Genomic DNA, 15,839 nt, shown 5'->3' on the forward strand with positions numbered 1-15,839 from the left:
TCGGCTCGGTGCAGGCTGTCGCCGCGGTGCACTCTGGGTAAATGTGGCATAGTGATGCGGGAACTGAGCATGCAAATGCCACGGCTGTGGATTCGGTGCTTGGGTGGGGAGCTGTCGTTGTGCCATAAAGCAATTTACTGAGCCTGAATTGCTTTAGCGAATGTCCAGCTGTATAAGTGGATCGTATGTAAGCTGTGTGAACTGCTCTGTATATGAATATCTGTGAAAGGGCCTCTGGGTCAGGTGGCTTGTTTTGGCCTCGCCTAATTGGCTACTCTGGGTGCTAGAATTCTGAGATGGGTGTGGCTAGCACTGCAGTGTGACATCAGCGGGTGTGTGTGTGCGTGTGTGTGTGTGTTTGAAGGCGGCGTGTGGCCCTGGAGCCGGAGAGCGAGGGAGTTCAGGCGGAGAGAGAGAAAGAGGCTGCACTGTGAGTCTGCCTGAGGAGGGGGCGCCCTACCTACCCCCCCCTCCCCCCCACCGAACCCCCAACACCCAACAAACCCATCCACCTCCCCACTCCAAAAACAGCTCCCCTGCCAGTCCGCCTGTGCGTCTGTCTCCCTGGTGTGCTGCTTTACTCTCCCGTGCTAACGTCGCTGTGTTAGCGGGGACCCCTCGTCAACGCTCTGTCTCGCGCTCGTTCTGTTTTTGGGGGGGCTGAGCTTGGGGCTCTTGTCAGTTCTAACTCTGCTTGCGCCGGCTGTCCTGTGCGCAGATGTCCTCACGGTGTCGCGTGTGAGCCGTGAGCTTCACGGAGAGAGCTGTGGAAGCCGCTCACGGTCGCGCCGTGAACGGGATGTCCCCATAACGCTTGTTTTTTCAGGCGCTGCTGTCCTCGTGTGGTCGCCGTCTCCCCCCCCCGTCCCCCCCGTCCCCCGTCCCCGTTACTAACTGTCATGGCCGCCTGCTGTTGCCTGTCTCGGCTCTGGGCTTGATTGTGCTTTGAAGTCTGCGGTTGATATGATTCTGGGTGCAAATTTATTCACACACACTCTGTGTGTGCTGTGTTCTGTGCGTGTGCATATGTGACTGTGTGTGTGTGTGTGTGCACTGTGTCTGTGTGTGCATTCCTCTCTGTGTGTGTGTGTGTGTATCTTTGTGTGTGTGTGCGTGCACTCCTGTGTGCGTGTGTGTGTGTGTGTGTATGTTTCTCTGTGTGTATATATGCGTGCGTGCGTATGCGTGTGTGTGTGTGTGTGTGTATGTTTCTCTGTGTGTATATATGCGTGCGTGCGTATGCGTGTGTGTGTGTGTGTGTGTGTGTGTGTCCAGGTGCTTGGAGTTCCTGTTACAGAGTGGAGCAGCAGGGAGCCTGAAGGACAAGCAGGGCTACAGTGCCGTTCACTACGCAGCAGCGTATGGACACAGACACTGCCTGGAGCTGGTGAGAACACACACACACACATGCACGCACGCACACACACACACACACGCACACTCACACTCACACACATACACACACACATCGCATCGCAAGCACACGCACACGCACCACGAGCACGACACACACCAAGTACACACCAACACACACACGCGCATGCACACACACACACACACACATGCGCACGCATACACACACACACTGGCCACAATGAACATTACTTTGATAAGAGGGGCTGGTGTACGTAGAACTGAACACAAACACGCATGTTCAAAATATAAAATGTTACATTTTTTTTATTTGAGAAAAATGCTCGTGTTCCAAAAATATCCTTATGATTGATATCGTGAGGTTGAAGAAACCAGAAGAGTTCAGATTTCCACCTGCTGGTCGAATGTGGTACTGCACACCACAGACTTTCAGGGATTAGCTGGGTAGGGTAGTCATGCTTTAGATATGAGGTCTTAGCCTCTTTGCCAAAACGCTGGAGAATCTCAGTAATGACCGACCTCAGTTTCTTACTCAGCAACATGTTTTTCTGACCAAAGAAAGGCTGCGTTTGATATGGAATGTCAATTACATGTGCCGATGTATCAATGCAAAAAATGTACTAAACTATCATTTAGCCTGATTAATGGATGCTGCATTTTAGAGTAAATTATAGAGTAGCATAATTAGGGTTTATGAATTCATTGGAAAAGGAAAATAAAGAAGTGGAATTTGAATGTCGGGAACTCTTCCAGGGATATAAAGGGTTGCTGGCTGAACTAGAGAAGTCTTCTAGAGAAATTTAGTTCAGTACCTCTGCACTCACTGGACTGAGCTCACATTTTTCCCTGCATCATATTAGCTGGCAAACATTTTCATGGCTCATGTTTCAAATGCCAAATGGACTAAATATACTAAAAAAAATATACTGCAAAGAGAAAGATGCAGAACAGGATTTTGATCGATACCACTTCGGTTGAGTTAATTCAAGAAAGTAACTGTAATCGAATCAATCGATTGGAAAAATCCCCATAGAACACTGAGAAATTTTTTACTTCATTAATTGAATTTCAGTCCATTTTTCAAATTGACTGTACTGAAATGTGTTTGCCCCCAGCTGTGGTCTCTCTTGATATAACCTGCGCCTGAAGTGTATTTAGCAGAAAAATGTTTTAGGACTGAAGCGTATTCAGCGTTTGCTGTCCGTTACATTTTGGATAAATAACACCCTAACTCTGGTTTTTCTTTTTCTCTTTCAGCTCCTGGACCAGGACGAGGCCCAGCTGGAGGACCCAGACTCCCCCACCACCAGGAGTCCGCTCCACCTCGCAGTGAGTCGGGGGGAGGGGGTGGGGGGTCAGGGTGGCAGGGTGGCAGGGCGGGTACCGGTACACTTTAGGGCTCGAGGGTTTGTTCTGCCGTCCTCCTCATGCAGAGAGAGGATCAGAGCGAGGCTGAGGAAATTCACAGAAAGGAAGCGTGCGTCCCGATGCTCTTCCCCTGTCCGGCTGTGCAGAGCGATTTACGGCTGTCTTTCCTGGGCATTTCAGGCTGTGATCTGCTGCAGGCAGCACTGGGGCGAAGGTTCTGTGAAATGCGCTGAATAAATTAGATCAGATTTGATATACAGTGTCACTGAATGGAAGCCTTGTGTCCGGATCCAGTGCTTCTTCCCCGTGAGAGGAAACAGAGTCACTTAAAGGACTGGGAAATGGCTTCTTACTGTGGGTAGAATTAATTTTCTGGTACTTAAATAAAAGTACACCAGAGTGTACTCTGTATGTGGAAACCCTTAGCATGGCTATGAATAACAGTACAAAATGAGTATTGTACCTCATCAGACCTGTGTTTTGTAGTTGTTCCAGTGACCTTTGCTATGCACTTAATTGTACATCACTTTGAATAAAAGTGTCTGCCAGATAAATGCAATTTAAATGTAATGGTAGAGGAGTGTATCACTTTCAGACCTGGGTCAGACCTGCACATTAGAAACGTCCTCCCTCTTTAGATGTGGGTGTAAGTCTGAAACCCTCCTGCTGGTCCCTGGGAACCCTCGGTGAAAAATGTTACTGCCCACAGAGAACAACAAAAAACGACGAGTTTCCCCCTCATCACTATATTTTTAGCCAATTAAATCGGGATGATTAGGAGTCAGGTTGGAAACAGGACACTGGGGAACCCCCCCCCCCCACTCGATCCGATGAGTGTCATGGGGTCTTTAATGACTACAGTGAGTCAGGACCTCTGTTTAACGTCTCACCCGTAAGACAGCATCTCCTACGACACAGTGTCCCCATCACAGCACTGGGGTGTTGCGCTTTCCTCGACCGGAGGGAAGTCTGCCCCCTGCTGGCCCACCAACACCGCTTCCAACTGAAACTTAGCTTTCCCAGGATGTCTCCCATCCATGTACTGACCTAGCCCACACTTGCTTAGCTTCAGCTTCAGGAGCAGGGCGCACGGTGGTATGCTTGACAATGCAGCTCGTGCTCGTGTTGCGTTAAGAATCTCAGGTGACACATTTCAGAGCGCAGCGATGTGTGAAATGGATTTTGGGTAGCTGGAAGCACCCGCATAGGTGTGCGATTGGGAGTATTTCTGACGTGCGCGTTACCCTCCTCCACAGGCGTACCACGGCCACACCCAGGCGCTGGAGGTGCTGCTCCAGGGGGCGCTGGAGGTGGACCAGGGGGACGAGTTTGGGCGCACCCCTCTGGCGCTGGCGGCCCTCAGGGGCCACACCGACTGCGTCCACACCCTGCTGAGCCAGGGGGCGTCGCCCAAGAGTCGGGACTCCGCCCGCGGACGCACACCTGTGCACCTGGCAGGTGGGCGGCTCGTCGGGCCCTGTGTGGGGGCGGGGCTTTACGCTGGGCTGGGTGGGCGTGTCTGTAAACCGCTACGTGCTCACTGATTGGCTCCTCCTGTTTTTCCCGCCCTTTTTTCCCCCCCCAGTGCTGAACGGTCACACTTCCTGCTTGCGCCTCCTGCTGGAGGACTCTGACGGCGCGGAGCTGGTGGACGCGGCGGATTCTCAGGGACAGTGAGTGCCTTCCGTCCGTCCGTCCGTCCTCCTGGTCTCCGTCTGTCCCTCTTTCAGGGAACTCGGAGCGTAGTAGCAGTGTGGGACAGAGTGGGTTATCAGGCAGGGAGCCAGAATACTGAAACGTATCACTGGAGGTTGTTATTTACATGAGAGGACGTGATTAGTAATGACGCAGTGAGAATGACACAGTGACTGACACACACCTGACACACACCTGTACCCTGTGCCCCCCCCCCCACCTCCAGGACCCCCCTGATGCTGGCAGTGGCGGGGGGGCACGTGGACGCCGTGTCGGTGCTGCTGGAGAGGGAGGCCGCTGTGGACACGGCCGACAGACAGGGACTGACTGCGCTGCACCTGGGGGTGAGCTTCCGGAAACTTCCTCCTCTGTCCTCTCCCTCCGCCCCCCCCGTCCCGCCCTCTGTCCTCTCCCTCCGCCCCCCCCCCCGTCCCCCCCTCTGTCCTCTCCCTCCGCCCCCCCCTCCCCCCTCCCTTCTCTCTCCCTCCTCCTCCCTCCTCCTACTCTGTTGCCCTCCCCCTCTCCTCTCTCCTCTCCTCCTGCGCCCTCTCCTACACCTCGCCCTCCCTCCCCCTGCCTCCCCCCCGCTCCCCCTGCCCTCCTCCACCCTCCGCTCCTCAACTCCCCCCTCCCTCCCGTGACGCCCCCCAGCCCTGTGGTCAGGAGAGCTGCAGTGCCTTCTGGCAGGCTCTCCTGGGGACACCAGGGGCGCCTCACACCTGCGCCGCACGGCACGCACCTGGCTGGCGAGCTCCTGACATCGCCTGCGAGCCCCCACCTACCCGGACAGCGGGTACACCCCGCTGCACTGGGCCCTACACGCAGAACCCCCAAAAAAACAGTTACAGGATCACTGCACTGCAGCAAAGGCTGTCTGAACAACAGGCTCGTAATCAGACTTCTTACATTCTTCTCTCAAGTAGAAAATATTCGCCTGTTTCAATGTTGCCCATTGGCAAATTTTTTTTGTTTTATTTAGTAAAAGGGTAATTAGACACAAGATTTTACGTCTAAATATAAGACTAAAATAGTTATTTGCAGTGTGTGTGTGTCCTGCCACTACACCAAAACTGTTTGGTTTTCCGCAGTCTTTCCCCCCCCCCAAAGATTTGGTCCCCATGTTGTGTGTTCTCTGCATTTCTCATATTAGTGTGTGTCTCCAGGTCACGAGGGGCAGCCCATATTCAGTCATGTGACCTATGTGAGCGTGTGTGCGCGCGTGTGTGTGTGTCTCCAGGTCATGAGGGGCAGCCCATATTCAGTCATGTGACCTGTGTGAGCATGTGTGTGTGTGTGTGTGTGTCTCCAGGTCACGAGGGGCAGCGCATATTCAGTCATGTGACCTATGTGAGCGTGTGTGCGCGCGTGTGTGTGTCTCCAGGTCATGAGGGGTGTGTTGAGGTGCTGCTGGAGCAGAAGGAGGGGAGCTGCCGCTCGTTTGAGGGGAACCCCTTCAGCCCCCTGCACTGCGCTGTGTGAGTCTGCACCTCTCTCTGCTCACTGCACTATAGTACACTACAGTACCCTACACTATACTACAGCACCCTACAGTACCCTACACTATACTACATTACACTACAGTACCCTACACTATACTACAGTACCCTACAGTACCCTACACTATACTACATTACCCTACAGTACCCTACACTATACTACAGCACCCTACAGTACCTTACACTATACTACATTACACTACAGTACCCTACACTATACTACAGGGCCCTACAGTACCCTACAGTACACTACACTATACTACAGTACCCTACACTATACTACATTACACTACAGTACACTCCAGTACCCTACAGTACACTGCGTTATACTACACTATACTACAGTACCCTACAGTACCCTGCAGTACACTGCATTATACTACAGTACAGCACACTACATTACATTACTGCACATTACATTACCATTACACTACAGTACACTGCATTACCATTACATTACACTACACTACAGTACAGTACAGTACTCTACAGCACATTACATTACAGTACACTACAGTACATTACATACTACATTACACTACAGAGCTTGTTGGAACAACTGCAGAACACAGGTTCTCATAGAAGTACCAGTTATGCATAGTCATGAACATCAAGTCTAGTTCGAATGGCAAGCATAGGCTCAGTTAGTAAAGTTATGGCAAGTCATAAGCTATAAGTGAAGCATGATTACAACAGATATGATGAAGAGCTACAACATCAATATGAAGGTGCAAGTGCAACATTCAAGTGCTGCACTTGACGTACGCTCTCCCTCAGGCTAATTTCTGCCGTCCGAGTGTGAGTGTGGGTCTGAGTTTTAAATCAGGTCGAGTCCTTTCTGAGTTATTTCACTGTGGTCAGGAAGGTCAGCCCTACACTTAAACTGGAAACAGCTGCGCGCAGAGCGGCGCTGTTCACATGGGGGTTCAGCTCCTGCATAGCTGGGGCTCCCAGCTGACCAATAGGGGGAAAGGCAGGAAGTGAGGAGTGACCTTTGACCCCAGCACTGAGCTGTTCCTGTGCCTCTCTCCGGCAGGGTGAACGATCACGAGGCCTGCACGTCCGTTCTGCTGGAGGCCCTGGGCTCGGACATCGTCACCTGTCGGGACGCCAAGGACAGGTAACGCCACGCGGAGCGTTTCTGGAAAAGCTTCCGTTAGAAATGTTAGCGGGGGATTTGATGCATACAAAGCCACTTTGATTATGCTGCTTGTTTGTGGTGTTATGATCTGCCTCAGTGCCTCAAACATGAAGAGCCTAATGGAGAAGAATAGCTTTTTGGACACTGCCCACAGTTCAATGGGATCTTCCCCCTGAGCTGAACTCAAGTGCATCAGAGAACAATTTTAAATTATCCTTAAAAAGATGGTCGTTACTTATTGTGTAACCCTCATTGTGTTTATAATACGATCTGCCAGTCGGCCAGTATGCTGTCTGTCCTGTGGTGAATGTATTGTCCAGGCATATCCTTCTGCATTGTATTAACTGCATTGTCATGGATGTCTTTTTGTCATGTCTGTGTTTGAATGTTAGAGGGCCACAATGGAAATAAGCCTGCTGGCTTTCTTGTGTTCCTATCCTCGTCAGTTTTTAACAGATTACTGTCTGCTATGCAGTCTTCTGAAATCTTGTTTTTAAATTGTCAAATAAATGTATTAATTCCCTCTCCCCCCTCTCTCTCTATCCCAATTTTCCCCCCCTCTCTCTCTCTATCTCTCTATCCCCCCTCTATCTACCCTCCCTTCCCCCTTTCTCTCCCCCTCTTCCCCCTTTCTCTCTCTTCCTCTCTCTATCCCAACGCCCTTCCCCCTCGCTCTCTCTCTCTCTCTCAGAACACCTCTTCATGCGGCTGCGTTCTCTGGTCACGTGGACTGCCTCCAGCTGCTCCTGGCCCACGATGCACCAGTGGACGCCGTGGACCAATCGGGGCGCAGCGCTCTGATGATGGCGTCGGAGCGGGGCTGTGCGGCCGCTGTAGGTATGACCTCATCGCGTGCCGCGAGCTCGTGCTTCTGTGCAGGACCGCACGCCACTCTGACTGAGAAAAAGCTTTTTTTTAAAAATCATCTTTTGTCTTTTTTCTCGTCTCTTTTTGTCGTCTGTCAGAGGTGCTGCTGCGCAGCTCGAACGCAGGCCTGAGTCTCACTGACCAGAACGGAAACACAGCCCTGCATCTGGCCTGCAGTAACGTGAGTCACCAGCAGGGGGAGACTCTCCCTGCATTACCTGCACTTTCAGGCACCAAAGGGCCAGCATGTTTACAGCCCTCTGAACTCTGTTAGATCAGTCTCTCTCTCTCTCTCTCTCTCTCTCTCTCTCTCTCTCAGGGGAGGGAGGAGTGTGCTCTGCTCATCCTGGAGAAGTGGAGCGGACGCCACCTCTATCAGCGCCACACCGGCCTCAGGACGTAAGTGCCTCACTCAAGGTGGGAGGGCTTTTCTCAGACACACCTCTGCTGAGAAAGCTTTTGGAATCATTTAGTCCAGGCTCTGCCGCCGTGTCTGCGACTATCACCATCTCACGACCTAACAAACACACCTCATTCATAAGCTGAGTCACCAGCAGGGAGTTCTCACTGCCAACCTCACTAACAAAGCCACATTAACAGCTGAATCTCTGCTGTAGGTTTTCACTCCAGCTCTAACAAACACCTCTCTTCACAGCTAGAGAGGTCTCCAGCCTGAGAAGTGTGCACCCACCCTACAAGCACCAACCTCACTTCAACGTAGAGATTACCGCCTTAGTGAGGGGTTTTCCACACAAGCCTAACAAGCAACTCATTCAAGCAGCTGATCAGCCCCTGCTGGAGTCTCACTCCAGCCTAACAAAGCACACCTCATTCAACAGCTAGAGATCTACCGCCCTGTAGGTTTTCACTCCAGCCCTAACAAAGCACACCTCATTCAACAGCTAGAGACCCCATTAAGCTGCTAATCAGTACAGTCAGGAGTGCCAAATTAGGGTTGAAATGAAAACCTCCAGGACGGTAGATCTCCAGGAGCAGGGCTGGGCAGCCCTGTTTTCAGCTGTCCTTGTCTTTGCTTTGGCGATTATAACTGTGGCTGGTGATGGTTTATTTAATTTGGCTCTACTCCTCTATGGCAGGCAGTGTTTATAAAGCAGATTTTTGGGTCTCATTCTCACCCCCTCCCTCCCTTCTCTCTCTATCCCCCCTCCAGGCCGCTCCACCTGGCCGCGCGGAGCGGTCTGAAGCAGGTGGTGCAGGAGCTGCTGTCTCGGGGGGCGAGCGTCCAGGTGCTGGATGAGAACGGTGAGCCCCCCTGATTGGGCGCTGAGTCTGTCCGTGGCCTGTCAGTCAAACTGTCCGTCCGTCCGTCTGTCTGCCTGACGGTTTGTCCGCCTGCAGCTTTGGCGGTTTATGTAGCGGCTTTGTTTGTGCCCCTCCCCCTCCTCCTCTCTTACACCGAGCATCTGCCCCCCCCCCCCACCCACCAGTCCGTTCCTTAAGGGGTCCTGAAGTCATTTTGAGGGTCTACATTCACACCCTCCTCCCATCTGCCCCTGGCCCCGTCCCCGATCCCTGATCCCGCCCCTGGCCCCACCCCTCAGTCCAGCCCCTGGTCCCGCCCCCACCCCTGATCCCGCCCCTGCCCATGGCTCCACCCCTGATCCTGCCCCTGCCCTTGGCCCCGCCCCTGGCCCCACCCTCATTGGTTCCGCAGTGTCCTGGCTGGCAGTGTACTAATGGAATGCTGCTCTCTCCCACCCCACCCTTCTCTGGCATGGTTCCCTACTATTCTCTCTCTTTTTTCCATCTTTCCCTTCCCTTCTCTCGCTCTCTTTCCATGTTTTTCTCCATCTCTCCTTTCACCTGTCTTCTCCTCTCTCCCCTGCTTCATGTCCTCCTTCTCTCTCTCTCTCTCTCTCCCCTCCCCCTTTTCCCTCTTCCTCTCTCTCCCCTCCTCTCTCTCCCTCCTTTCTCTCTCTCTCTCTCTCCTCTCCCCTCCTCTCTCTCTCTCTCCCCCCCTCCCCTCCTCTCCCCCCTCCTCTCTCTCCCCCCCCTCCCCCTCCCCCCTCTCTCTCCCCCCCCCTCTCCCCTCCCCTCTCCTCCCCCTCCCTCCTCTCTCTCTCTCTCTCTCAGGGCTCACTCCCGCTCTGGCTTGCGCTGCTAGCAGGGAGGTGGCAGACTGCCTGGCTCTCATTCTGGCCCCCATGATGCCTTTCTGCTCCCCTTGCAGCTCCGGAGCTCCCTCCCCCGGCTCCGTCCTGAAGACCCCGCCCCGGCCTGGGAGGGGCCCCCGGGAGCCCCGCCCCCGCAGGGTCCCCTCGGGGACCCCCAGCGACTGCACCACCGAGAACGATTCAGACTCCGAGACCTTCTGACCCCTGTGGGACCACTGCCCCACGCCCTTCTGTCTAACACACACACACACAGACAGACACACACACACACACACACACGCACACACACACACGCAGACACGCACACACACACACACACACACACACACACACACACACAAGCACATACACACACACACACACACACACACACACACACAAACACACGTATGCACACACAGCTCTTCACTTCTCAAGCAATTGTGGCCCCGTGTCAATTTCTATATCGGATGTACAGCAGGTGGGGCGACAACCTCAGTGATCTGCGGGTCAGGGTGGGTGCTTTGACTTTTAACATTTTGGACTTTTATTATGACACAGGGACCACACAGTAGGAAATGGTCTTCTGCAGAAAACCTTCTGAAAGCTGATGATGTGTGTATATTTACGGTGACACTCCGGTAGTCCCGCAGGGTTTCCTGTAATTACGGCCCCTGTGTGGACCTCAGTAAGCACAAAAACCCTTAGCAGCACACGAACAAACGTACATTTACGCGCGCGGAAACACTGCGTGCTGTAGCGTGACTGATACTGCCCCCACCCCCCCCCCCTCGCTCCTCCTCCCCCCCACCCCGTCTGTCCGCGCTGGAGTATCGGTGGAATGAACCTTCGGCGATCCGCACCGCTGAACCGAACCCCTGCTCCTCGGCTCAAAAGCTCAAAAGCCCAAAAGCTGGCCGTTTGGCCCCTTCCGGACGGGGGCCTTTTTCTTGGCCCGTCGTGCGCTCTTATTTTCGGGGCGCTCCGTGGCTGCCGCAGGGCCGGAGACGCGTGTCACACTCGCGTCTGATTGGCTGAGGGGGCTTGCCCATCCCGTTGCGGTTGTAGAAAACACAAGCGGCCCCAGCTCTACTGCCAAAATAAAGCCGTCTCTCACCCAGGGAGAGTCTGAGGTGCGGAAACGGCTCGTCTGACTCTGTAGTCCTTTATTCTGTTTTTAAAACTATTTTTAAAAAATTTTGGGGAAAAAAATAAAAATAATTTTCAGGTGCCATTTTGACCAAACAAGCCACAAAGCACAAAGCTGCCTCTCCTGTCTTAACTGTTCAGCATGGCAGCGGATTCTAAAGCTGTTCAGATGCAGTATTGAACCTAGACCCAGGGGGGTCATAGGTCATGGGTCACAGGTCACATCCTGCCTGGGTCAGGTCAGGGTCACAGTTGATGTCATTGTCAGTGCTGTGAAAGATCACGGTCACAGACGGTTGTGCTCTGAGGAACCCAAACAGGTTCCCCCCCGTTTGAAACTGGGGGTTACCAGGGGTTCTTGCCTTACAACAACACACACACACACACACACACTCACACACTCACTCACACACACACACACACACACTCACACACCCACACACACACACACACACTCACACTCACACTCACACACACACACACACACACACACCAGACCCACAGTGTTCATCACTCAAACAGTATTATAGTTCTTACTGCCTCACAAGCCACCCCCCCCCCCGCTTGTTCCAAGCATCTTATAAGGACAATGCCCAAATCCTGCTGAGGGGTTCCCTTAATGCTCTCTTAACTCCCCCCCCCCCCACCTGTCGCACGCCCGCTGTGTGAGCAGAGCCAGGGAACTTCAAAAGCCCCCCGCCCCGCGCCCCGCGCCCCCCGTCCCCCGTCCCCGTCGTCGTCGAAGCTTACCCGGGTAGTGGCGGGTATCTGTGCCACCCATTGGATGTGGGTTTTAATGTGATTCAGTGTCTCGTACTGTAGGCGATGGGCTCAGTGCCCGGCTGGTGTTTATTAACTGTTACATTTTGGTACAAATGGAAAGCACTTAACTGCTCGGGAGGGTTTTCATTCTGGGACCACCGTCTAACCCCTCCCCCCCCCCAAACAATTCATCCCTCTCCTGTCCGTCACCACTCAGCCAGCGACATGCCAGTCTCCCTCGAACCCGAACCTGTCCAGTGCCTTTGTGTCTCCCTCTTTGTACTGTTTTTAATTTGTGCATTTAAAAAAAAAAACCGTTCGTTTTTCTAGCCGTTTCTACGTGCGCGTGTCAGTTCTCTGGCCCTGGGCCTGAGGCGGCTTCAAGCCCTGATGTGTTCGGTGTCTTTGGTCAGAAAGCAAAAAGAAACGTTTGCGTGTTGGGGAATGGTACCTGGGGGGGGTGGGGGTGTCAGGTGGTACAAAGATTCCTCCCTCTGCCTCCCCCCCAAAACACACACACACACACACACACGTTCCCTTTCGCCCGTCATCTTTGTGTGAAACGCGAGCCTCTGCGTATGTGTGCAATAAGTCTAACAAAATGAAGTTCCTTTTTTTTTTGTACATATCTGTGTCTCCTTTTCAAGCAGAGAATAGTTCTGTAATATTAAATCTTTCTTAAAAAAAAAAAGGTACAAATTGTTTTTAAAAAATGTAAAGAGAAAATATGCTGTTGTTGTTTGACTAAACGAGAACGGAAAAGCCAGCCAGTGTTATGCCATAGAGGGTGATGCCAGTCTTGACAATCTGCTCGTTGAGTGCCAGTGGGTAGTGCCAGTTGGTGGCGCCAGTGGGCAGCACCAGTTCATGTTGCAGTAAAAAGAAGCTGAATTCTGTTTTTGTCACAGCTCAATTTTGGTCTGTTTTATAAAAAAATTTTAAAAAAGTATAATTATAATATAAATCTCTGCTTTAACCAATTGTCGTGTGCTTTTTTTAAATTTTTTTTTTTTTTTAAACATTTTTAAAAATCCTTTCTGCTACTGGGCCAAAACCTGAAAAGACACACATTCATCTTTACACTGAAAACATAAATAATATAATGGGAAGAAGTGGCAGGTAGAAACATTTTGTAGAAGGCAAACTCGTCTGCATTCTCCCAAACTGACATTGCTTTGATGAGGTGGGTCTACCCCCATGATCTGGCATTTTTATTGGGTATAAAAACGCACACAAAAGCACTGAAACTTTAACAAACTGTGTTAATCCTTTATTACATCAATCTCTGTACAGTTGGGACAAACACCGCACGCAGACTGGCTTGTTCTCAGGGCGTGCTTTGCCAGGGGTTTTCAGTGCCATGTCCCAAAATCTCAAGCAAACGAAAGGACCACTGTGTCTTGGCACTTCCACAACACTGATTCACAACACCCCCCCCCCCCCCCCGTCCTAGTGACAGCTTGTCACGATTCGGGAGGAAGGCGGGGCTTGTGTGCGCCCCTCAGGTGGGGCGGTGGCCACCTCACTGTGGAGGGTCCGATAAATTAACACACCTTTACCTGCCCGTCCTCAGCCAGCCTAAAGTGTGCTTCTGTGGATCTGTGAGAGACGGGGGGTGAGGGGTGGGCCCCCCTCTCTGTCGCCCCAGGATAGCGGGAGAGACGGGGGGGGGGGTCCCGGTCCCGCTGAAGGCCCAACAGTCCGCTTCGTCGCCAGGCTCAGCAGTTCACCCCCAACCCGGTCCAGTGGTCCGGCACCATCAGGAAGTACTTATCCATGGCCTCGCAGAACCGGGCCCGGTACAGCTCCGGGGAGACCACCGTGGGCAACTTCCCTGGGGGGGTGGGGAGGGGGAGTACAGATCAGTCCCACAATGCACTCTGCCATACAGGCATTCAGTCACAGATTGGTTTGTGATTAAAAATGAGCATTAACTATTATGATTATTAGCACTATTATTAGTATTATCATTATATCCCAATCCATCTGGAAGAGACTGGCAGGTACAGGTGTACTACAGGTGTTTTACCCTGGCAGGTACAGGTGTACTACAGGTGTTTTACCCTGGCAGGTACAGGTGTATTACCAGTATATTAACCTGGCAGATACAGGTGTATTACAGGTGAATTACCTTGGCCGCCCAGAATTCCAGTGGATTTGACCACCATTTCCAGTTTCTTGTCCCAGGTGAAGGTCCGAATGTAATCTGGAGGAGAGGATCATTTTTCAGACAGGTGTTACAGGTGAATGTTACACACAGGAAACAGCGGCATTTTGAGGAAGTAGAGGGGACCGGGTGACTAGAGGTGAGGACGAGAGGCACTGACGGGCTGTACAGCATCTGAGTGCCGCCGCAAAAGCATCCGTACGTCTGTTCACAACTGCGCATATTTATCTGCGCTTGTGATGTCATTACAATTCAGGGGCGACACAGCTCAGGAGGTAAGAGCGATTGTCTGGCAATCGGAGGGTTGCCGGTTCGATCCCCACCCTGGGCATGTCGAAGTGTCCCTGAGCAAGACACCTAACCCCTAACTGCTCTGGTGAATGAGAGGCATCAGTTGTAAAGCGCTATATAAATGCAGTCCATTTACCATTTACCATTAAATATTCTCTGGAAACAGCACGATAAACCAGGGGCTCAAGCCCAGGGGTTTCAGGGCACTACAAAGGAGGTCCCCCTCAAGATGGAGTATGGATCACAAAATTCTGGGTGCAAAAAAAGAACTTATCTGAATGGGGATTTGGCTCACAGAAACGGCTGAAGCAAAAATATTTTGTTCAAACTGGAAAATTGTGATAAAAAAAAGTATTTGTAGCCTTATTGTGTGTGGATCAAAACAACCCCTGGTTTTACACACACGCTCTTATTAAGCAGCTGAGCGTGATGATCGTTCAAACGGGAAACGGGGCAGCGAGCAGAAAATGGCGGCTACACCAGCTGGAGGAGGAAGCTGCGGGAAACAGATGGGACCAGAGCAACAGGAAGTGATGTCACGAAACCTTGGGCGCTGCGGGATGGGGGGGGGGGTGGCGGGGGGGGGGTGAAGAGAGCGCATCCCGATGATGCCCACCATCAGCTGGAGAGGAGGAAACTGGGGGAAAACAGATGGGACCAGAGCCACACAGGAAGTGATGTCACAGAACCTCGGGGTGTGCAGGCGGGGGTGTGGGGTGGGGGGGCGGGGGTACGTACCGATGATGCCCACCACCAGCTGGTCGGTGGTGTCGTCGCGCCCCACCAGCAGCGAGTAGTCGATGATGAGGTGGGAGGTGAGGAAGAAGGCGTCGCTGTGGATGGCGGCGCGCAGGATGGCCTTGCAGTGCGCGCGGATGTACAGCGGGTTGTCGTGCACCAGCCGCAGCAGGTTCTCGTCCAGCAGCACCACCTCGCAGCTCTCCTTGCCCGAGTCCGTCTTCACGTTGCGGTTCCGCAGCGACCCCTTCAGGTCGAACACCTGCGCCATCTTGCGTCCGTAGAACAGGTTCTCCATCACCAGCAGGTCCAGCTTCTTCTCCGTGTTGTTCTGAGAGTTCTTGTAGCCGATCCGGTACACGCCCAGGATCTTAGCCAGCGCGGTGGGGCGCTAGGGGGTCACAAAACACACCTCAGAGTCTCAATTACTGTATTTAGTGCACACACAAACATCAGATTCTCAGTTAATGTATTTACTAAATGGCTGTGGGTTTGGTTGAGCCACACAGCTCCCCCACGGTGCTCCCCTGCCCCCGCCAGTCCCCCACCCCTACCTTCTGCTGCACAGCTCCAGTGATGTAGGTGAAGTAGTGCGGAGCGAAGTCCAGGAAGGACTGCACCTCCAGCCTGGGCATCTGCTTCAGGATGAACCGGTCATCTGACAGAGAGGACCATGA

General features: G+C 52.7%; 2 protein-coding genes across 2 annotated transcripts in view; one reads left to right on the top strand and one right to left on the bottom strand.

The window, feature by feature from the left end:
• The window catches only part of ankrd44 (ankyrin repeat domain 44), a 33,899-nt gene extending 20,957 nt beyond the window's left edge, over positions 1–12,942 (top strand). The window contains exons 15-27 of the mRNA XM_064329846.1: positions 365–430; positions 1,276–1,387; positions 2,632–2,703; positions 3,999–4,200; positions 4,328–4,415; positions 4,664–4,841; positions 5,479–5,912; positions 6,970–7,053; positions 7,766–7,911; positions 8,040–8,122; positions 8,261–8,340; positions 9,113–9,204; positions 10,036–12,942. Coding sequence (XP_064185916.1) covers positions 365–430; positions 1,276–1,387; positions 2,632–2,703; positions 3,999–4,200; positions 4,328–4,415; positions 4,664–4,841; positions 5,479–5,912; positions 6,970–7,053; positions 7,766–7,911; positions 8,040–8,122; positions 8,261–8,340; positions 9,113–9,204; positions 10,036–10,277 — 1,879 coding nt within the window. The 3' untranslated portion in view covers positions 10,278–12,942. The remainder of the gene's footprint in view (positions 1–364; positions 431–1,275; positions 1,388–2,631; positions 2,704–3,998; positions 4,201–4,327; positions 4,416–4,663; positions 4,842–5,478; positions 5,913–6,969; positions 7,054–7,765; positions 7,912–8,039; positions 8,123–8,260; positions 8,341–9,112; positions 9,205–10,035) is intronic.
• Positions 12,943–13,220: 278 nt separating this feature from the next.
• pikfyve (phosphoinositide kinase, FYVE finger containing) overlaps positions 13,221–15,839 on the bottom strand; it is a 33,806-nt gene continuing 31,187 nt past the window's right edge. The window contains exons 37-40 of the mRNA XM_064329847.1: positions 15,717–15,820; positions 15,163–15,553; positions 14,098–14,172; positions 13,221–13,800 (exon numbers count right to left, since the gene is read on the bottom strand). Of these exons, the coding sequence (XP_064185917.1) occupies positions 13,685–13,800; positions 14,098–14,172; positions 15,163–15,553; positions 15,717–15,820 (686 nt within the window). The 3' untranslated portion in view covers positions 13,221–13,684. The remainder of the gene's footprint in view (positions 13,801–14,097; positions 14,173–15,162; positions 15,554–15,716; positions 15,821–15,839) is intronic.

This window comes from Anguilla rostrata, chromosome 3 (assembly GCF_018555375.3).
Source record: "Anguilla rostrata isolate EN2019 chromosome 3, ASM1855537v3, whole genome shotgun sequence".
NCBI lineage: Eukaryota > Metazoa > Chordata > Actinopteri > Anguilliformes > Anguillidae > Anguilla > Anguilla rostrata.